Consider the following 22,011-nt stretch of genomic DNA (forward strand, 5'->3'; position numbering starts at 1 on the left):
ATCGCTGGAACCCAGGAGGCAGAGGTTGCAGTGAGCCAAGATCACACCACTGCACTCCAGCCTGGGAGACAGAGTGAGACTCCGTCTCAACAACAAAAACAGTAACAAAAGTAATTCAGGGGATCCTAGTAGCCAACTTCCTTGGCTCCTGTACTGGCTACACAAGCAGTTTTGTGGTGATTTGGGAAAACAGATTCCTGTGAGCTTATCAGAGCATCTCAGCATTGATTGGTACATCCACATAGTTTTTAGTGTAGAACAGGTAACCAGCAGCTGGGCGCAGTGGCTTGATTCCAACATTCTGGGAGGCTGAGGTAGAGGATTGTTTGAGGTCAGGAGTTCAAAACCAGCCTGCAAGACATAGTGAGACCCTATCTCTAACAAAAAATTTAAAGATTAACTGGGCATGGTGGTACATACCTGTGGTCCTCACTACTTGGGAGGCTGAGGTGGGAGGATCACTTGAGCCTGGGAGTTTGAGGCTATAATGAGCTATGACCTTGCCACTGTACTCCAGCCTGGGCAAAATAGCAAGACATTTTCTTGCGTTTCTAATAATCTATTTTTGGCTGGGCGTGATGGCTCATGCCTATAATCCAAGCACTTTGGAGGCCAAGGCGGGCAGATCACCTGAGGTCAGGGGTTCAAGACCAGCCTGACCAACATGGTGAAATCCGGTCTTTAAAAAATATATATTTTTTTCTTTATTTTTGAGACAGAGTCTCACTCTGTTGCCCAGGCTGGAGTGCAGTGGTGTGATCTCAGCTCACTGCAGTCTCTGCCTCCCGGGTTCAAGCAGTTCTGCCTCAGCCTCCTGAGTAGCTGGGAATACAGGCACACACCACCACACCTAATTTTTGTATTCATCTTAATGGAGATGGGGTTTCACCATGCTGACCAGTCTTGAATTCCTGACCTCAACTGATCCACTTGCTTCAGCCTCCCAGAGTGCTCAGGCTTGGATTACAAGGGTAAGCCACTGTGCCCGGCAAATTTTTTTTTTTTTTTTTTTCTTTTTGAGATGGAGTCTTGCTCTTTCGCCACTGGAGTGCAGTAGTGCAATCTTGTCTCACTGCAACCTCTGCCTCCCAGATTGAAGCAATTTTCCTGCCTCAGCCTCTCAAGTAACTGGGACCACAGGCGTGCACCACCACACCTGGCTAATTTTTTTGTATTTTAGTAGAGATGGTATTTCACCATATTGGTCAGGCTGGCTGACCTTAGGTGATTCACCTGCCATGTCCTCTCAAAGTGCTGGGATTACAGGTGTGAACTACCACGCCTGGCCTGAAATCTTTATAAATGGAATTATTTCATGTAGAAACAATGCTACCCGCCAGTACCCTGCGTGGACTTAGTTTATTTGTAGAAATGGGGTCTCTTTGTTGCCCACGTTGATCTTGAACTCCTGGGCTCAAGTGATCTGCCCACCTCAGCCTCCCAAAGTGCTGCCATTATAGGCATGAGCCACTGTGCCTGGCCCCTACCTGGACTTCTTTCCCTTTTCCCTGCTGGTAACCTTAATTTGCAGACATTGATTTGCTGACATTACTGAAGCCTGCTAGGTAATTAATATAACAAATGAGAGGCTGGGCAGGGTGGCTCAACACCTTTAATCCCAGCACTCTGGGAGGCCAAGGTGGGTGGATCACAAGGTCAGGATATCGAGACCGTCCTGGCCAACATGGTATGAAACCCCGTCTCTACTAAAAATACAAAAATTAGCTGGGCATGGTGGCAGGTGCCTGTAATCCCATCTACTCAGGAGGCTGAGGCAGGAGAATTGCCTGAACCCAGGAGGCAGAGATTGCAGTGAGCAGAGATCACACCACTGCACTCCAGCCTGGGGGACAGAACAAGACTTCTTTTCAAAAAAAAAAAAAAACAAATGAGAGCGGTGGTTTTCAACATCAGCTAAGGATCTTGTTATAAATGAAGACCGCAGCCAGGCATGGTGGCTCACACCTGTAATCCCAACACTTTGGGAGGCCAAGGCAGGTGGATCACCTGAGGTCAGGAGTTTGAGACCAGCCTGACAAACATGGTGAAACCCCATCTCTAATAAAAATACAAAAATGAGCTGGACGAGCTGGGCGTGGTGGCTCACACCTGTAATCCCAGCTAAGCACGAGGCTGAGGCAGGTGAATTGCTTGAACCTGTGAGTCAGAGGTTGTGGTGAGTGGACATCAGGCCATTGCACTCCCACCTGGACAAAAAGAGACTCCGTCTCAAAAAAAAAAAAGTGAAGACTGCAAGGCCTATGCCTGGAGCAGGGCCCAGGAATCTGCATTTTTAACAATATTCCCTTGTGCCCCAGATAAGTGATTCTTATATAGTAGACCTGAAGCCATATTTTGATCCTGTACTAGAATATGTTGTTTTAGTATAACCATTACTTAATTCATCATACTTTTATAGTAAACAGTACTTTGAATAATAACACATTACACTTAATAGTAGTGAACTGCATCCTGAATCTGAAAAGCAACTTTTGATGTGGTTCACCCTGGACCTGTCCAGGAGCACTAGCCTTCCTTTGACAGTAAACAGTACTTTGAATAATAACACATTACACTTAAATAGTAGTGAACTGGATTCTGGATCTGAAAAGTGACTTTTGATGTGGTTCACCCTGGACCCGTGCAGGAGCACCAGCTTTGCAGATTCTCCACACAGTGGAAAACTGCCTATAACCCTACCTAGATCCTGAAAAGTGAAGGGGGGTCAACCTAAACTATGTAGCCTTGTGAATAGTTTTATATTCTGCATCTAAGGGGGAAAAATCAGTTGATATATATTGAAAGCAAGTTGTTCTGTAAGGTTTATTATGAAAAACAACACTCCTACCCTGCCTTTACCCCACTGTCCTTGCCTCACGATAGTCCTTCCAACTCTTGGCTGATTTGTTTGTATTTACCTCCATGTCTCAATATGAACATGTTTTCATGGCTATTCCTTGATGGTTTTTTGTCTGCTTGTTTTAAAATGGTCTCACTCTCACTCTCCCCCAGGCTGGAGTGCAATGGCACAATCATGGCTTGCTACAGCCTCAACCTGCCTAGGTTCAGGTGTTTCTCTCACCTCAGCATCCCAAGTAGCTAGAAATACTAGCATGCACCACTGTGCCCAGCTAATTTTTGTATTTTTTTATAGAGACAGGGTTTTGCTATGTTGCCCAGGCTGGTCTTGAACTCATGGGCTCAAGCCATCTGCCCACCTCAGCCTCCCAAAGTGCTGGGGATTATAGGTGTGAGCCACTGCACCCGGCTGGCATTATCTTTGGAATCCTCTTCCTCGTACTCACCAGAGGGATATACTTCCTCTCACCCATTTCCCTGATACGTAATTCTAGTTAGATCGTATTCAGTGTTAAATTATTAAGATGTGGTTAAACTTTTTAAAAATATGATGGTGTCATATAGACTAGATTACTGTGGAACTTTTCCCTGAAAGTAACTTTTCCCTCTTGCATTTTTATTTGCTTAGTTTTCTATTTGTCTCTAATTCAACCCCAGTCTTATCTAAAGATCATGACACTTCATTTATCAGTTATTATTATTGACCCACCCCAATCCGGACTGGTTTCCCCCTGTGCCTGGTGTGTCGCTGTCACCCTGGACACTCCCCACACTGCTCCTCAGCTGAATCTCTGTTTTCTGTATAACCTCTTCTTTTATGTCCTTATTTTGGGGGAGTACCTTCATGTCTAAAAATGTGCTCGCATTTCATTTGATTAGGTATGAAATTCTGTGTTGGAATTAGTTTCCTTCAGAATTTTTAAGGTATGGTTACTTTGCCATCTAGCATTGCTGTAGAGAAGTCTGAAGTGATTTTGAGTCCGGATCTTTTCTATATGACTGGGTCCTTTCCCTTCTGTCACCACTGTTCCAAAATTTCACAATGATGTATTAATACCTGCCTTGGTGAAAGTCTGTTTCCGTGCCAGGCCCCTTTTCGAGTGGATTTTTGTCCTTAATTTCTGGGAAACTTTGTTGGATTCTTTGTCAGTGATTTTCTTCCTTAGGTTGTCTGTGGTTTTTCTTTCAGGAATTTCTGTTATTCAGATGGTGGACCCAGACTTACCTCTCCTCCCTGTGTGTCCCCACTCCAGTTTTCTTGTCTTTTGATCTTTATGGAAGATTACTCCAAGTTGATTGTTCCTTTATATATGTAGATATATAGATACAGTACCTTTTTCCTTCACGCAGCATCTTATTTTTCAGAATATTAATATGCTCTGTAGAAACTTTCATCTCTAATATGTCTTTTTGCTTTCTGTTCTTCAGTTTAATCTTTCATGTTACAGATTTTCTTTAGCTGCCTGGCAAGCATTGGTAATCTTGCTTATATTTAAGAGTGGAGTATTAAAAAGAATATGTGCTTGTAAGGTGATCTTATTGAGCTTCTTTGGGGAAATCCCCTGTGTCGATACTTCAGGACCTTGCTCTGGGCTGGACCAGTTCTCTCGGAGAAGCTTTTGATCTCGTATTTGGAGGGTTCACTATGAGCTGCTGGATTGAGAGCTCTTTTGGGGAAGAGGGCTGGGACTTTCAGCATTCTAGTATGTCCACACTGAGTTCATCGTCCAGGTCTCGGAGGGCTCCTAGTTGAGAAACCTTCTAACCCCCTCTGGAGACCAAGCTTCCAACTTTTTTGCCAAGATTGGGGAAATCAGGTCATGTGGAAATACAAATGTTTAAGCAAGTTTTTGCTTTTTTTCTTTGAAAATATATTACTTTAGAACGAAGAATAAGGCTGGGCATGGTAGCTCATGCCTATAATCCCAGCACTTTGGGATGCCAAGGTGAGCAGATCACCTGAAGTCAGGAGTTGACCAGCCTGGCCAACATGGCAAAATCCTGTCTCTACTAAAAATACAAAAATTAGCCCAATGTGGTGGCACATGGCTGTAATTTCAGCTACTGGGGAGGCTGAGGCAGGAAAATTGCTTGAACCTGGGAGGCGGAGGTTTCAGTGAGCAGAGATTGCGCCACTGCACTCCAGTCTGGGCAACACAGCAAGACTGTCTCAAAAAAAAAAAAAGGTGAGGTTTAAAGAAGATAAAGACTAAAGGATGATGTCATAGAAAGGTAACTAGACCAGTATTTAACATAAATTCTGGTTCTGAGTGCCACCGAGACCACCTCTTCCAGTCTCTGGTTGGTTATCTGTACAAGGGAGGGTGTGGACTCACTTGATTCACTGATACTATCCCAGCTTCTACACTAGTAGAACCATAACCTTAATAAAAATAAATAAAGCATACAGGAGTTTTTTGCAACTAGCCAAGATGAAAGTAATTGATTTATCATTGTACCTGAAAAAAAGATGCACAAAATATGAAACAGTAGTTTTCAAGGCATCAGACATTGATGGAGAATAATCCCTGAGGAACGAAATAAATAAAGGGAGTTGTACAGTTGCTCCAGCTCACTGCATTCCAAGAGTCTCCAAGCAGTGGCACAGTGAAGGGGACTGATGCTGACCTACCAGCCTGCCTGTGTTGAGGAATGAGAAGCCACCAAGGCAGCTAAAGTTATAGGACACAATACCAGAGAAGAGTGCCGCACGGAGAACCCAAGAGATCTGCAGTGGATATTTGAATGTTCACCAGAATACTGATCACACGAATGCGAGGAAGTTAACAGGCTGGGGAAGACCCAATAAAAACGAATTGGAACAGTGCTTGGCGTCATGCTGGGTTGAGAATAGTACCTTTTCGTACCAGTCAGACAAAAAGTTCACAGGATATGAGGTTCACAGTACCTCATATCCTGTGAACTGAATTTTTTGTCTGGTAGGAATGTGTTGTTTTAAGATATACTATATCTGATTTTGTTTTAATTAGATACAGTGAGACATGGAGACAACTGCCTTGAAAGAATGTATCACATTCTCAAAGAAGGGGACATACCATATTACATGGTATATGGGGAAATACCAGCCTGAGTCAGGAGACAGAAGAACCAATGGTGGAGCAAGACCCAAAGCCTTTATTGTGGTTTTGTTTCCTTTTTTTTTCCTTTTTGAGACGGAGTCTCGGTCTGTTGCCCAGGCTGGAGTGCAGTGGCTCAATCTCAACTCACTGCAAACTCAGCCTCCCAGCTTCAAGCAGTTCTCCTGCCTCAGCCTCCGGAGTAGCTGGACTACAGGGGCGTGCCACCATGCCTGGCTAATTCTTTGTATTTTTAGTAGAGATGGGGTTTCACCATGTTAGCCAGGATGGTCTTGATCTCCTGACCTCGGGTCTGCCTGCCTCAGCCTCCCAAAGTGCTGGGATTACATGCATGAGCCACTGCGTCCAGCCTTATTGTGACTTTCTAATGAAGGAATCAGTGAGGCAGAGTAGGCAAGTTTGAGCAAGTTTAGGATTGGATAGTCTGAATAATTTTCAGCTGCCTTATAGGTGGTCTCCTGTCAAGTACCTTGCTCCAGGGTGATTCAGGGCAAAGGAAATACTGGCTTAGTATGTGAGAATTAGATAAAGGAGGCAACTGGGGGTATGGACATTGGACTGGTTGATTTGTATATGAAAGACACACTGCCAGGCAAGTTTGCTATCTCTAGGAATTAGCTAACCCTGGGAGGAGCAGCCTCCAGGATTAGCAAGGCCAAGATGTCAAAGCATCATAAAACAGAAAACAAAAGACATGATTAATACGAATATCCAGGAAGGTCTTGTCTCGTAAATGAGGAATAATTAGCCCAAGAGTGAGCACTAGACCTGCCTAGCAAGTCATAAAAACAACACATTAAAGCATCAAACTTTTTCCAGACCAATTAAATGTATCTGAGAACAGAATTCAAAAAGATTTGTAGGAATATAAAAATGTCAAGTACCCTCCAACAGTAAAATTCACGACGTCTGGCCTCCAGTCAAAGATTACTAGGCATGCAAAGATGCAGGAAAGCACACCACAGGAGAATAATCAGATCCAACACTACACAGATGTTAGAATTAGCAAAGAAAGACATTAAAATTGTAACTATTTTATATATTTTAAAAGGTGAGCAGATTTTAAAAGAAGACTCCCTGATTTCAAGAATTATTATAAAGCTGTACTCACCAAAACACCATATTTCCTCAAGTTAAATAAATAGATCAAATGAACAGAGTAAGAGTCTGAAAACAGGCCGGGTGCGGTGGCTCACATCTGTAATCCCAGCCCTTTGGGAGGCCGAAGTGGGCAGATCAACTGGATCAGTACTTCAAGACCAGCCTGACCAACATGGTGAAACCCCATCTCTACTAAAAATAGAAAAATTAGCTGGGTATGGTGGTGCATGCTTGTAATCCCAGCTACTCAGAAGGCTGAGGCAGGAGAATCACTTGAACCTGGGAGGCGGAGGTTGTGGTGAGCCAAGATCATGCCATTGCACTCCAGCCTGGGCAACAAGAGCGAAACTCCGTCTCAAAAAAAAAAAAAAGTCTGAAAGCAAATCCCCACATGTATATAAAATGAGTTGTTGGAAAGGCACAAAGGTAATGCACTGAAGAAACGATAGCGTTTTCAACAAATGGTGCCAGAACAACTGGATTTCCATATGCAAAAATCCCCCAAAACTTGGGTCTATACCTCACACCATACAAAAAAATTAATCCTGAATGGACCATAAACCTTAAAACCTAAAACCATAAAACTTCTGGAAATATAACCCTAAACCTTGGGTTAAACAAAAATTTAGATATAATACCAAACGTACCAACCATGAAAGACCAAACATATTAGACCACCCAAATAAACTGCTTTCCAAAGGCACTGTTAAGACAAAAGACAAACCACTAACCACAAAATGTTAGCAAAGCTAAGTCTAATAAAGGATGTGTATCCAGAATATGTAAACAATTCACAAAGCTCAATAATAAAATGGGGAAAGAATCTGAACAGACTTGAGAAGATACAGATGGCAAACACGTGCATGAAAAGATGTTCACATCATAGGCCAGTAAGGAAATGCCAAATTAAAGCCACAGAGGTTCTGCTACGCATCCAGAAGAACAACTAATATTTAAAAAACTGACCATGCTATGTGCTGTTGAAGATATAAAGCACAAGAACTCCCAAACACTGCTGATGGGGATGTAATATTGCACCACCACTTTGGAAAACAGTTTGACAGTTTCTTAAAACATTAAAAATACATCTGCCTTACGATCCTGCCATTCTACTCCTAGGTATTTATCCAAGAGAAAAGGAAATACGTGTCCATGCAAAAACTTGTACATGAATTTTCATAGGAACTTTATTTGTAATAGCCAAAACCTGGAAACAACTCAAATGTCCATCAACAGATGAATGGATAAATTGTGGCACACCTATCCAGTAAAATACTCGGGAATAAAAAGGAACTATTGACACGTGAGTCTCAGAATAATTATGCTAAGTGAAAGAAGCCATATAGAAAAGAATACATCCAGCCAGGCGTGGTGGCTCACGCCTATAATCCCAGCACTTTGGGAGGCTGAGGCAGGCAGATCACTTGAGGTCAGGAGTTCAAGAGCAACCTGGCCAACATGATGAAACCCTATCTCTACTAAAAATACAAAAATTAGCTGGGCATAGTGGCATGCGCCTGTAGTCCCAGATACCTGGGAGGCTGAAGGAAGAGAATTGCTTAAATCTGGGAGGGGGAGGTTGGAATGAGCTGAGACTGCACTCCAGCATGGGTGACAGAGTGAGACTCCACCTCAAAAAAAAAAAAAGTATATCCTATATGATTCCCTATATCCCAAAATCTAGAAATGCAAACTATGGAAACAGAAAGCAGATCAATGGTTGTTTTTGGATGGGAGTGGGCAGGGAGAGGCAGGAGGGAGGGATTACCAATAAGCATGAGGAAACTTGGGGTGACAGGTACATTTACTATCTTGATTGTGATAGTGGCTTCACGGATAAATACATGTGGCAAAATGTATCATATTGCACACTTCAATCTTGTAACCTTGAAATGTCTATTGTGTTTCAATTATACCTCAATGAAGGGTTTTTTGTCTTTGTTTTTGTTTTTTTGAGATAGAGTCTCACTCTATCACCAGGCTGGAGTGCAGTGGTGAAATTTTGGCTCACCTCAACCTCTGCCTCCCGAATTCAAGCGATTCTCCAGCCTCAGCCTCCCTAGTAGCTGGGACTACAGGCACGTACCATAACGCCCGGATAATTTTTGTATTTCTAGTAGAGACGGAGTTTCATCATGGGGGCCAGGATGATCTCTATCTCTTGACCTCATGATCCACCCTCCTTAGTCTCCCAAAGTGCTGGGATTACAGGCGTGAGCCACCGCGCCCTGCCTGCAGGGTAATTAAAAAAAATAAAATATTATTTTTAAAAAACATATATAGTGCGTAGTTGGAAAAGAAAATACTAGTTTTCATGGTGATCTCTAAGTGGAAGAAGTGCATTTTCCTTTCCTTCCAGCTCCCAGAGAAAAACCTCTGTGCTGGGTTGATAGCAGCTGGGATCAGTTGCCCAAGATTCTGGATTCTCAGGATGAAGACTGTCAGCAGAGGCTGAACTTTCCTGCGGGCTCATGTCCTAAAGCACCTTATTTGGGCACAAATATCCTCCCTTTTAGGACAGAAAAGAAGTTCTCCAGTCTTGTGGAGCACAGTATCTTTTCTACATATTTCCTTTTGATGTTCTCAGCATCCCTGCAAGGCAATCTGAAGTGTGAGGAGCCTCCGACCCAGGGAGTTGAAGGCAGACTGCAAGAGCTGGATGCAAATGCTGCACCCCTGGGCCTGGGCTGCCTGGGTTTTACAAAGCCTGGGAAGTGCTACCAAACCCATTCCTCGCTAGTCTCTTATAATCCTGTGGGAGAGCAAAGCCCACATCATCATGGCCCCCCGCTCTACCTACCTGCAGATCAGAAAACTGAGGTCCAGGGGGGTTGTCAGGACCTGGTTTTACTCCAGGGACAATGAGGCTGGAGGTCTGTTCCCTATAGCGGACCATGATGGTCCTCCTGCTTCACATGGCCTCTTTGGAAGGGGCTTGCTCATTTACAGGAATCCTGGGGTCAAACAGCCCTAGTGACAGTCCCTGGGGTGGCTGCAGGAGGGGCAGCAGCATGCAGGCGTTAACATCACAGACTGACACCAGGTCACCTGGGCTTACATCCTGGCTCCTCCAGTTCCTGGCTCTTTGACCTTGGAAAAGTCCTCTTTCTTTTTTTTTTTTTGAAACAGTGTCTTGCTCCGTTGCCCAGGCTGGAGTGCAATGGTGCGATCTCGGCTCACTGCAACCTCCGCCTCCCGGGTTCAAGCAGTTCTCCTGTGTTAGCCTCCCAAGTAGCTGTGAGTACAGGAACCCACCACCACACCTGGCTAATTTTTTGTTGTTGTGTTTTTAGTAGAGACAGGGTTTCACCATGTTGGCCAGCCTGGTCTCAAACTCCTGACCTCAGGTGATCCACCTGCTTCGGCCTCCCAAAGTGCTGGGATTACAGGCATGAGCCACTGTGCCCTGCTGACAAATCCCTTTAACCTCTTTCTGCCTCACTAGACTCATTGGGAAAACAGAGCACCTATATCCTTCAAATGAGAAGAGAATTAAAGGAGTTTAAGGCCATCAGAACAGTACCTGGCCCAAGGGAGGCTATGGAAGTACTTGTTAAATTAAAAAAACGGCTTCATCTCTGGCCTAGTACCAAAGATTTGGGTTCCTGCCATTGCCACCCAGAGAGTCCTGGGTGGAGGCCCTGCTGACATTGAAGAGTGCCTGCCCTGCTCCCCTCAATGCGGTAGACACTTTTCCAAAACTTACGTCATCTTCACTCCAGTGGGATAATGGGAGGCTTGGTGTACCTCGTTCCCAAGATGAGGGAACAGGCCCCAAGAGGACCACATCGCCAGCAAGTGACAGGCTGGGAACAAGTCCAGGCCTGTCTGCCTCCAAGACTGAGCCTGAATAAGGGCCAGCCAGAGTACAGCCCACCTGCTTCCTCCTCCGTCTAGAGCTTAGGCTGGAGCTGTCCTAGCCAGTGCTCTCTGCCCTACCAGGCTGCATGAGCCACAAGCTGCCATTTCCTGGAGCTCAGTGGCCCTGCCCTAGACAGCCTTGCTGGAGGTCATGAAGGCCCCGAGAAGGCTGTGAACACCTGCATGGCGATGAGCCCAACCTTCCCACTTCTCTTGATCCGTTTCAGGCTCTGACTCCACTACAGCATCGTGTGCTTCTGTCTAAGAAGCAGAGAGACTGAAACTATCTGCTGCCGCCTGGATTCTCCCGGAGCTTTCTTGGGACACCAGCTCAGGTCCTCGTGAACCATCCTGGTAGGAATCTCTCGGAGCAGTGACGGTGGAGGGTTTGTGGGCTGGCTTAGGGCCAGTGGTGGGCAGGGAGTCAGGAGGGCACAAGGGACTGGAGAGCTTGGCGTTTCTCTGACAGGACTTTCAGGGAGAGCTCAGCTGCCTGCTTATGTGACAGGTTTATCAGCTTGCCTGGCTGGCTCTCATAGTTTTGATTTAAATAATAGATTGCTCACACAATAAGTGGACGTTGATTTAAGCTTTCATTTTCTCACAATCCTTCTCACCACTGGCCCTTCCCACCATCTACCCCATTTTGCCTTACTCTGGGGAGCCTGAACCCCCTGTTCCAGAGTAGGGGCATAGGGAAACACTCTCATGGCTTCTGAGCTGCTGGGCAGGGCCAGTCCATAAAACAAGGAGAGCTGGGAGGGGCTGCCCCTCAAGATGGAGTGTTGAGAGCTGGAAGTCCTATTGAACAGAGGGGAGAGAGCAGAGACTCTGAAAAGGAAAGGGCCTGGTCGGGTCCCACGGCAAGTCAGGAGCAGAGCGGGGCTGAATGGCGATCTTCAGTCTCTCCAAAGTCTTTGGGCAAGGAGTCTACCTAAAGCAGTGAGATCAGTGGGGCCTAAGGAAAATCCTTTTCCTCACTGTCTCTATCCCAGTCCTGGGACCAGACACCATCCTGTCCTCAACCTTCTTGGCCATCTCCCTTCTGTCCTGAGAGGCTGTTATGCATCTGGCCAGGCTGGGAATGTGCTGGAATCCATGCATCACAGGGGATGGATGTGCCACTCACAGTCCCCTGTGGGCCAGGGCTGCGAGGGAAGGTCGGAGCTGGTGGGCTGGGGTGTGTAGGCCCAGGAGGACCCCGCCTCCTCCTTAGCCTTGGAGCCTCCCTCTGCTGCTGAGTCTCTCCTCATCTAGCAGGGCCCCACTGCCCCCACACCTTACCTCCTGGCTCAGCATGCGACTTCCTCACTCCGGGCCTCAGTATCCCCCCGGACATCTCTAAATTCCTTTTCTGCCCGTCTCCTGGTTGAGCTGAACTGTAACTCCCCACACAGGGCTGAGGGTGACTGTGGCATTAGGCTTCTGGCTGGGAGCCCACTCTGATGGTGCTTGGGAAGGAAGGGAGATAGTCCCCCCTGCCAGGGGCAGCCCTAAAACTACTCCTCCCCCAAGACCCCTGCTGCTGGCTATGCCCACCTCCACCCCCTGCATGCTCTCCCACATGGGGACCCCCCAGGGCCTGGAGAGAACACACAAGCAGTTTGCTCTGGCCTGCTGTGTCTCCTAATCACACAGAGCTGCCCCTCACCAAGTACAGGAGGCCTGGGGCTGGGTACTGGGGGTGGCAAGCAGCACTGTACCCTGTGGGAGGCAGGTACCAAGTCCTCCCACTTAGTCGGCTGTGGCCCCTGCTTCTGGTCTGTGCAGCCTCATCCTCAGCCCAAGGGGCTCTGGTGGCGAGGCTGGCAGCCTGGGCTCAGACATGAGCTTGCCATGGGGTTCCATGTAGAGCTTTGCTCCACCTGGGGCTCCCCACCAGCTCCTTCACAGCTCCCCTTCTCAAGGAGCCCAAGTCCTGCCCAGATGTGAGGGCCTGCTCCCTGGAGGCCTCCTACAACTCTCCAGCGCATGGGGATGGACCCAGGACCCCCACACCTTGGACTCCATGGGAGACCTGCCCAAGGAGCACCTGGGGGAAGGTCAGTGTGACCTTGGCCCCTCCCTTTTGGATAGACAAAACCACCCCTTCTCCCCACCCCAGCACCAGGGCTGTTGCTCAGTGACCCTGAGGTCGGTGATGTAGAAAAGTAGAGATGGGTGTCACTCTTTATTGCGGGGTCCACATTGTGGGTGCTGGGGCCCCTCCCACTGAGGGAAGGCTGAAACTCTAGCCGGGGCTAGCCATCTGGCCTCCTATGAGTTCATTCTCCTTCTGTCCCCTTAATCTCAGGCTGAGGATTTGTACCAGATCTCTGGGGCCTGTGAGTCCTCCTCGACCTTCATCACCCACTATTCCATGTGCTTGAGAGCATCACAAGTCAGTAGCAATGAGCCAGGTGGGTGGTGGGTCACCTGGCACAGCAGACCTGAGGCTTGGTTCCCAGCCCAGCAGCTGTGGAGTCCCAGCTGGAGGCAGGGGTGGTAGTCCCGGCCACACCGCCCTCAGGCTCAAGGTCCAGGCCCTCGTAGATGGTGGGGAGTGAGGTGCGCTGGCTCAGCCGCCGGCGCAGGCCCACCAGCAGGGGCTGGGGCAGGGAGGCCACATCCACGTTGTTACCCAGGTCCACCCAGGCCAGTGCAGGGAACTTGGTGGTATCCTTGATGGCCTCAGTGAGCTCTCGGGCAGCGGCCCGCGTCAGCCGGTTGCCGTTGAGCAGGAGCTGGGTGAGGCGGGGCAGTGCCCACAGGCTGGGCAGCAGCAGGTGCAGCAGTTCGTCACTCAGCCCTGTGAAGCTCAGGTCCAGCACTGCCAGCCCAGTGCCATGGCTGCCCAGGTAGCATGCGATGTGCTGCACGTCCCGCGCCGACAGCTGGATGCCTGAGAGGTCCACAGTCTCCCCTGCCAGCAGAGTCTTCTGAAGGCTGCTCTTGAGGCTATGGGAGGGTGGCAGGCGGGGATGGACTAGGCAGCCAGGCAACTGAACTCTGGGCTGAGCCTATGTGTGAGGCTCCATGGATGGAGTCACTCCAGGATGGAGTGTCTGAGAGGGACCTATGGCAGAGTGAGCTGCTGGACAGCCACCACAGTCACCGACCACAGACAGTGACCTGTTGGGAACAGCCCAGGCCTACAGTCTGGCAAAGTCAGGTTCAGACTCACTTTCTAAGTGGGTGGCCATGGGCAGTGCTCGGAGCCTGTTTCCCCTTTGGTTAAAATGGGATGTGGTGATTGTAAAGATTAAATACACACACAGTAAGACTCCATCTCCATGAACTTTTTTTTTTTTGAGATGGAGTTTTGCTCTTGTTGCCCAGGCTGGAGTGCAATGGCGCGATCTCGGCTCACTGCAACCTTCACCTCCTGGGTGCAAGCGATTCTCCTGCTTCAGCCTCCTGAGTAGCTGGGATTACAGGCATGCGCCACCATGCCTGGCTAATTTTGTATTTTTAGTAGAGATGGGGTCTCTCCATGTTGGTCAGGCTGGTCTCGAACTCCTGACCTCAGGAGTTCGATCTGCCCACCTCGGCCTCCCAAAGTGCTGGGATTACAGGTGTGAGGCACTGTGCCCCACCTTCCATGAACTGTTATTTGAAATCTCATGGTGTGCCCAGGAGCTCCACACCTGTTATAGCTGCCATCTCACTTATTTTTCAGATAGGTGAAGTAACTCTTCCACGGTCACACACCACTAAGCAGGGAACCAGGTCCCCAAACTGAGACGCTCTGACTCTTGAGCCCACATGTTTTTTTCCTGTGCCCCTCTGAGGTTGATTCTTTTAGGATAGGGAGAAATTCTCCTATGAAGGGATGGATATTAGGCCGTACCGGGCGCCAGGGCTAGAGAGGGACAGGCGCAGGGTAGTGCGAGGGGAGATCCTGGGTGTGCAGGGGACCTGCCCTGTGGAGGGCTCCCTTTGTTCTTAGTTAAAAGGGAAGTTCAGAGACTGAGAAGGACTCCCCCTGAGTGGCGACAACCCTCTAGGTCTCTCCCCTGTTATCTGAACAAAGTCCCCTAGGCAGATAGGCCTTCTGGGGGACTGAGAACAGTGAGCACACCCCCAGGACCCCCATCTGCCATGTCAGGGAACAGCCTTGTGGGGTCCAAGCTCAGCGTGGCCCATTAGACCCAAGGTGGGACAGGGGTGGGAGGCAGATGGGGAGACCTCATGGGGTAAGCTCCCGGCAGCAGTTCAGTCCCCTGGGCCTGGGTGCCTGTAGCCAACTCTGGGCTGAGCCTGTGTGTGAGGCTCCATGGATGGAGTCACTCCAGGATGGAGTGTCTGAGAGGGACCCATGGCAGACTGAGCTATTGGGCAGCCCTGGAGGCCTCGGCTTTAGGCAGTCTGGCAGTGGCAAAGAATTCCCAACAAGGTTCAGGAAAATCAGGGTAGAATGCGGCCTTAGGCAAGCCACTTTACTTCTCTGAACCTCAAAATTTCCTTCCCTGTAAAATGAGAATCATGATCCAGAATCTGCCCCGCTTGCAACCTGATGGGAAGTCTCAGCTGAAGATGCCTGCTGAGGTCACTTCAGCTGGTGGGTGGCTGGGGTGTCCTGGGATTGAGGGACACATGAATGGCAAGAGGCAGGACTGTCCAGTGGGAAATGGCAAACGGGTCATTCAGAGGGTACAGCTTGGCTTGGGGACCATCTGCTGCCACGGGCCTGGCTGACTTCCAGGGTAGGGCCTTGTGCGGACCAGGTGACGGCCTGGCTAGGTGGGATTTCAGTACCAGCCTCTTGGTGAGAGTGCAGGTGTCAACCTGAGAAGGGACCTAGGAGGGGCAGAGAAGAGGGGCAGTGGCTGGGCTCCCCTTACCAGCTCTGGGTCTTCCTCTGGCGCAGGCTGGACCCTTGCTGCTGCTTCGAGTGGGGGGTGAGGTGGTAGATGAGCTGTCGGCAGATCTTGTCCGAGGACTTCCAAAGTTCGTAGTCCTGTGGGAGGGCAGTGTCACCATGGTGAACCTGAGCCCCTCCTGCCCACCTCAGGGCCTTGGGGAGAGGGGCCTGGGCAGCCAAGTGTGTGTGTGAGCACAGCTGTGTACCATGGATCATGGAGCTGCCCACCAGGGCCTCCCCCTCCCACCCCCCAACCCGGCTGTGGCCTGGCACAGAGCCAGGGGAGGCTGCCCTCTGGGAGCTAGACAGGCCGGTCCAGTCCCGCAGTGCCCAGTGGGAGGAAGCCCAGACAATGGGCCCTTGTTCCCTGTCCTCAGGCCCAGGGCCAGCATCTCGGGCTATCAGCCGGCCGCCTGCCCACCCTCAGCACCCCTCGGGGACTTGCCACAGGGGGAGGAGGCCTGACCAGGCCCCTTGAGGGAGCCCTGCTCCACTGACGCCAGTCCCAGGGAGTAGGAACAAGCCAGGTCAGCATGTTCTTCTTCCTCTCACTCTCCAAGCGAGACTGCAGCTGTGGGGTCTGGGTCTGGGCTGACAGGGCTGGGGGATGTGATGTTTCACAGCACCACCACCTGGCTCGCTCTCAGTCCTAACGGGGCTCTCGCAGAGGCCCAGCTCGGGGCGGAATCCAGGGTGCGCAGCCCGCAAAGCTGGCACTGAGCATGCTCCACTGTATCCTTTATCCAGTGCCTCTGTGAGCAGCCCCAGGAGCAGGCGGCGCACACAGCAGCTGCAAGCCCTGGCCGGTCCTGTGATGGCTGTGGGCTAGCCTCAGAGTCTTTGGGGCCGACTGCACACAGACCTGGGCGTTCAGAGCTGGCAGGGCTTGTAGTGGACACTGTTGTTTCAGCTGGGGGACTCACTATGACTAGAAGTTTGGGGCCTGTGGCTGGTCGCAGCCACATATCCTGGGGCTGTGTCGATGCTCACAGCAGAACATCTGCAGGTGCCATCGGAGTGGGGTCTGGGCAGCTGTAGGGTGCAGGTTGCAGGTGGCAAACTCCACCCCAGCAATGAGGAAGGCCTTGCTTGTGACCCCAGCTGTTGTGGGGTGAAGCAGTGAGCACCTGTCCCCAAAGGTGTCTGTCCAGAATGGAGACTGGTGGACAGACGAGGGGGGCTCTAGCCGAGGGCAGCTCTCTTCTGGCCCAGGAACTGAGGCTGGGAGTTAGGTTCCGTTCTTGGATTTCTCAGAACAGGCTGTGTCCCGCAGGGTCCCCATATGACTTCTGCCCAGATAGAGTCTCCCCTGCCTGGGTCCCCAGGCCTCGTGCACAGTGCTGCCACTGAGAAAACGGGTCTCCCCAGGACTTTGAGGGTCCTGCAAAGCACTTGCTCTAGCTGGTGGCCAGCCTAATATACTGATGCTGGCATCAGGTCTCAGACAGGGACAGTGACTTGCCTAAGGCCACACAGCAAGCCACAGAAGGACCTAGCCTCCCAGACCCCAGCCCTGGGCTCTGCTGGCCCCTGTCCACCACAGTGCCCAGCCCTGGGCCCATGCCTACCAGCCTCACCTTCTTGGGGCACTGCAGGTCCCGGGCCAGGTTCACAAGGAGGTCATGGGAGATGGGGTCAACCAGGTTGAGGAAGGCCACATCTCTGTAGAGGATGTCGGTAAGGAGGGTCCCCTCAAGGCCCAGGTCCTGTGAGTGGTGAAGAGAGAGCTGAGTGAGCCAGTCAGGTCTTCCATCTCCAGCCCCACCCCCAGCTGGCCAGATGCTGCTCATGCCTGTTCCTGTCTCTCCATCTCCTCCCTAAGGCTTGCTGGCTTCTCCCCACAGGCGGCCATGGGCCAAGTGTCCAGTGGCAGGTGGACCCTTTCTTTTTTGGCTTACTTTTCTTTTTTTTTTTTTTTTGAGACAGAGTTTCACTCTTGTTACCCAGGCTGGAGTGCAATGGCGCGATCTCCGCTCACCACAACCTCCGCCTCCTGGGTTCAGGCAATTCTCCTGCCTCAGCCTCCTGAGTAGCTGGGATTACAGGCACGCGCCACCATGCCCAGCTAATTTTTTGTATTTTTAGTAGAGACGGGGTTTCACCATGTTGACCAGGATGGTCTCGATCTCTTGACCTCGTGATCCACCCGCCTTGGCCTCCCAAAGTGCTGGGATTACAGGTGTGAGCCACCGCACCCGGCCCTTTTTTTGCTTACTTATTTATTTTTTGAGATAGGGTCTCGCTCCGTCACCTAGGCTACAGTGCAAGTGGTGTGATCTCAGCTCAGTGTAACCTCTGCTTCCTCAAGGGATCCTCCCACTTCAGCCTCCTGAGGAGCTGGGGCTACAGACAGGCACCACTACACCCAGCTAATTAAACAATTTTTTTGTAGAGATGGGGTCTCACTATGTTGCTCAGGCTGATCTCAAACTCCTGGGCTCAAGCAATCCTCCCAAAGTGCTGGGATTACAGGTGTGAGCCACTCGGCCTTGGTGGACCCTTTAGATAAGTAGAGGGGAAGGACATGGGGCCCTTGGGGGGTGACACAGAGATCCCACAACCCTCAGGCCAATTCCCTGGAGGCCAGATGTAGTGCTATGACATTGCCTTCTCCAGGGTTAGGGCTTGTCAGTGGGATTCTTTGGGGTCTCTCCTCTTATTGGGGTGTCTGCTCTTATGACCCCTCAAATTCCTCTGTCCCCCAGCATTCCCTTCGGATCCTGTGCTTTCCCACCTATCCCTTGGTTTTCCTGAGCTGCAGCCAGCATCTGTTTGCAGACAGTCCCATGAGGGTGGACCTCTGTCTCTGCTCAGATGTCTCAAAGGCATGCTACTCTGAAGCTGGCCTCACCACCCATGCCCCAGCTCAGTATAGGGCACTTCCTTGCCAATCTTTACAGGCACTAGGGCCAGAAGCCCTGGAACCCCCCAGCACTTCTCCCTCCTCCTCTCTCCCCCAGTTCATCTAGTCATCCCTTTTCTCTCCCCACCGCTCCTGCCAAGATTCAGACCTCCGGCCTCCTTTCCTATGCATCCCGCACCCCACTACCACCTGCACAGACCTGCCCTGGCCTTCATGTCTCACTCCTCAACTTTCTCTTCCTATCTACTCCCACAGGCCTGGTGTGGGGCTGAACACTCTCAGAGGGTCTCTCTCTCTCTCTCTTTTTTTTTTTTTGAGATGGAGTTTTGCTCTTGTTGCCCAGGCTGGAGTGCAATGGCATGATATCAGCTCACCGCAACCTCTGCCTCCCGGGTTCAAGCAGTTCTCCTGTCTCAGCCTCCTGAGTAGCTGGGATTACAGGCATGCACCACCACTCCCAGCTAATTTTGTATTTTCAGTAGAGGTGGGGTTTCTCTATGTTGGTCAGGCTGGTCTTGAACTCCTGACCTCAGGTGATCTGCCCACCTCAGCCTCCCAGTGTTGGGATTACAGGTGTAAGCCACCACGCCCAGCTCAGAGGGTCTCTTTAGAGGACACATTGACAGCTGATGGGGCAGTCACAGCCAGGAGGGGCCTCGAGACCCCATGTGGGCCTTCTCCAATCCAAAGGTGATATGCTCTGTGCATCAGTCCCAAGCACAGGAAGTTGGGCCAGGGTTGGGGGTAGTCCGTGGGTCACAGCTGCAGGGTCCCTGCAGGTTATGGAGCAGGACAGGCCCCTCACTGGACCTCAAATCCTAAGCTCTGAGACACAGAGAGGTGACCTATCTGGTCTCTGTCCAGTTTCCCAGCTAAAATGCCCCACTGGCTCCTTGGGCTCCATACACCATCCCAGACTGAGATGTGTGCCTCTGGGTGTCTGGCTGATTCAGTGCTCCTCTGCTGTTTGCCAGAGATGCCAGCTAGGGAGGATCTAGAAGGAAGGCTGGCTGGTGAGCCTGGCAGACCCAGACAGGGCCCCAGACCGCAACCTGCCAGCCTGTCTTCCTCTGGTCTAGACAGTTTCTTTTAAAGGGACAGCTCCATTTTTCCAGCCTGCTGAACCCAGAGTTGGAGGAGATGGAGAAGGGGAAAGGAAGAAGGGCTCTGGCCCTGGCTTGCCCCACATTTTCTCTGTGGGCCCTGGGATGACTACATCTCTCCATGCCTCAGTTTCCCCATTTCTAATTATATACCTTCTGCAGGCCAAACACCTGCATGGCTGACTTCCCGCTCACAGGATGGGGCAGGTAGTGGTGGCAACTGCTGCAGGGGGTGAGGACAGGGTAGTGAGGGAAGTGGCTTGCCCAGGTGATGGGGGACCAGCATCCTGGGACAACCCAGGGCTTGGGATCTGGGTTTAGAGTACCTGGTGTGTGTAGGACCAGGGTCGCCACCGGACTGAGTGTTGTGATGCACAGATGCTGGCGGTGTGTACTCTACGGGCAAGAGCTGCCTGTTGGAGGGCTGGTGATGCATGTGGTGGCTCTGTGTGGGCTGCCATGGTGTCTTGGGGTGAGGCTGCACCTGCAGACCAGCCCTGGGTCTTCACTCCAGGGTCCAGTACCTCCACAATCCTGGAGGAGGGGGAAGCTACCCTCTTCCATTGTCCCTCAATAGGAGATGATTCGATCTCACTTGCCACTCCTGCCGGCCCCTCCCATCTTGCCAGGCCTGAATCTGGGCTCTTAGCTCCAGGCTGGAGCCACCCTCAACACACGACTCCTCTCAAACCCCAAAGACCCGAACACACTCAGCGGCCTCCTCCTCCACACACGGTCCGCCGGCCTCCCCCAGCACCTCACTCCAGCCGGCCGCCCTCTCGCCCAGGCAAGACCCAGCCCCGCTGCAGCCCGTCGCGCCCTCGGAACCCGCCCGCGAGCGCGTCCGAGATCAGCTCAGCCTCGCCTCCCGGTCGATCCATGCCCACAACCCACAGCCCTGCGCCTCCCAGACCCCCAGACCCTGCCCGGCCGCCAGCCCCGGGGCGGCCGGCTCCTTCTCTCGCCTGGCGCAGGAGGCTCAGCAGCTGCCGGGCACGTTCCGGCCGCCGCTCGCGGAGCGTGGACTGGATCTCGCGGAGCCACCGCACCCGGCGCTCGTAGGGCGCGGGCCCGCAGCCGGCCGCCGCCCTGGCCTGGGAGCCCGCCACGGGCCGGGCACGCCGGCCCAGCCGCGCCCCCATGGCCGCCGCGCGGCGGGGGCCGAACCCACAGGAGGCCGGGCTGTCTGCGCCCCGCCCGCGCCCCGCCCCTCGTTGCCCAGGCCCCGCCCCTCGTCGTCACGCCCACCCCCCACCCCCCGACCCCCGTCCAGGTCCGAAGGCTGAGCGCCCGCCCCAGGCCGCGCCAGAGCGAGGCCAGCGGGTTCCTAGGCTTGGCCTGGTCTCACTGGAGGAGGCCCTGCCCGCTTCAGCCTTGGCACTAGAGCTCTGTCCCGAGGGCTCGGAGCCGCCGAGGGAGACGCAGAGCTCGGCCGGGACGAGGTGGCTTTTGGCACCTCTCTACCCTTTGGCCCCAGTGCTGATGGGAATAGTCACTTTGACCGTGCAAAGAGCATTCCAGGCGGCGTGGGGGTTCCACTGCGTGTGCCAGCATTAGATATTGCCCCCACCTGCTTTTAGAAATCTGCCCTGCGTGGTGAAACCCCGTCTCTACTGAAAGTACAAAAATTAGCGGGTGCCTGTAATCCCAGCTACTTGGGAGGATGAGGCAGGAGAATCGATTGAACCTAGGTGGCGGAGGTTGCAGTGAGTTGAGATTGCACCACTGCACTCCAGCCTGGGCGACAGAGCAAGACCCTGTCTTAAAAAAAAAAAAAGAGAAAGAAAGAAAGAAAAAAGAAATCTGCCTTGCTGTGGGCCTTTGTAGTGTAGGGCCTGCTCATGCTGCATGGACACTCCTGCACTGGCACATATTTACTGCCACCTGCTTCTTGGTTTGGGGCAGGCCCCCACCTCTGACCCTAGCCTGGGAAATAAACCAGATGAAGACTGAGGTTAACCGTTAAGCCCAGCTCTGGGCAGGCTGGCAGCAGGCGAGCTGCATCTGCCACTGGCTTCAGTCTTCCTCCCTGACAAGGGGTTGGGGGGGCAGGCAGGGTGAGGAGGGGGCCCTGGCTCCTCTGAGGACCAGGGTGAGGTATGGAGCCGCCCAGCTCAAGGAGTATCTCACTTCCCAGGGCTCCCTCAGCAGAGGTCTAGGTCTCTGTTGGAGGCCTGCTGGGCCCCTGCAGCCCCAATCCCAGCTCTGGGACCCTCACATCTGGGTGGGGGACATTTGAGGCACTGAACTGCAGCCCCCGCTTCCCCAGGCAGGGAGCATGTG

At 51.7% G+C, this 22,011-nt stretch overlaps 1 protein-coding gene across 1 annotated transcript; it reads right to left on the bottom strand.

Moving 5' to 3' along the window:
- Nucleotides 1-12,985: 12,985 nt before the first annotated feature.
- Nucleotides 12,986-20,904, bottom strand: LRRC75B (leucine rich repeat containing 75B). Its single transcript, XM_021673934.2, has 4 exons — nt 20,694-20,904; nt 17,340-17,468; nt 15,743-15,858; nt 12,986-13,856 (listed from the first exon to the last, which is right to left on the bottom strand). Exons 1-4 carry the CDS (start codon nt 20,868-20,870, stop codon nt 13,331-13,333), a joined length of 948 nt encoding a protein of 315 aa, XP_021529609.2. The 5' UTR covers nt 20,871-20,904; the 3' UTR covers nt 12,986-13,330.
- Between the last annotated feature and the right edge of the window lie 1,107 nt (nt 20,905-22,011).

This window comes from Aotus nancymaae, unplaced genomic scaffold (assembly GCF_030222135.1).
Source record: "Aotus nancymaae isolate 86718 unplaced genomic scaffold, 86718_ANA_hifiasm-v0.15.2.pri h1tg000210l, whole genome shotgun sequence".
NCBI lineage: Eukaryota > Metazoa > Chordata > Mammalia > Primates > Aotidae > Aotus > Aotus nancymaae.

What these genes read in the sequence shown, in the direction of transcription:
- LRRC75B (XM_021673934.2), bottom strand. Translation starts at nt 20,870, where the DNA reads ATGGGGGCGCGGCTGGGCCGGCGTGCCCGGCCCGTGGCGGGCTCCCAG. An exon ending in TGCTGAGCCTCCTGCGCCAG is followed by an intron (nt 17,469 to 20,693) that starts GCGAGAGAAGGA and finishes CACCACTCACAG; the next exon opens with GACCTGGGCCTTGAGGGGAC. An exon ending in CAGAGGAAGACCCAGAGCTG is followed by an intron (nt 13,857 to 15,742) that starts GTAAGGGGAGCC and finishes ACCCTCCCATAG; the next exon opens with CCTCAAGAGCAGCCTTCAGA.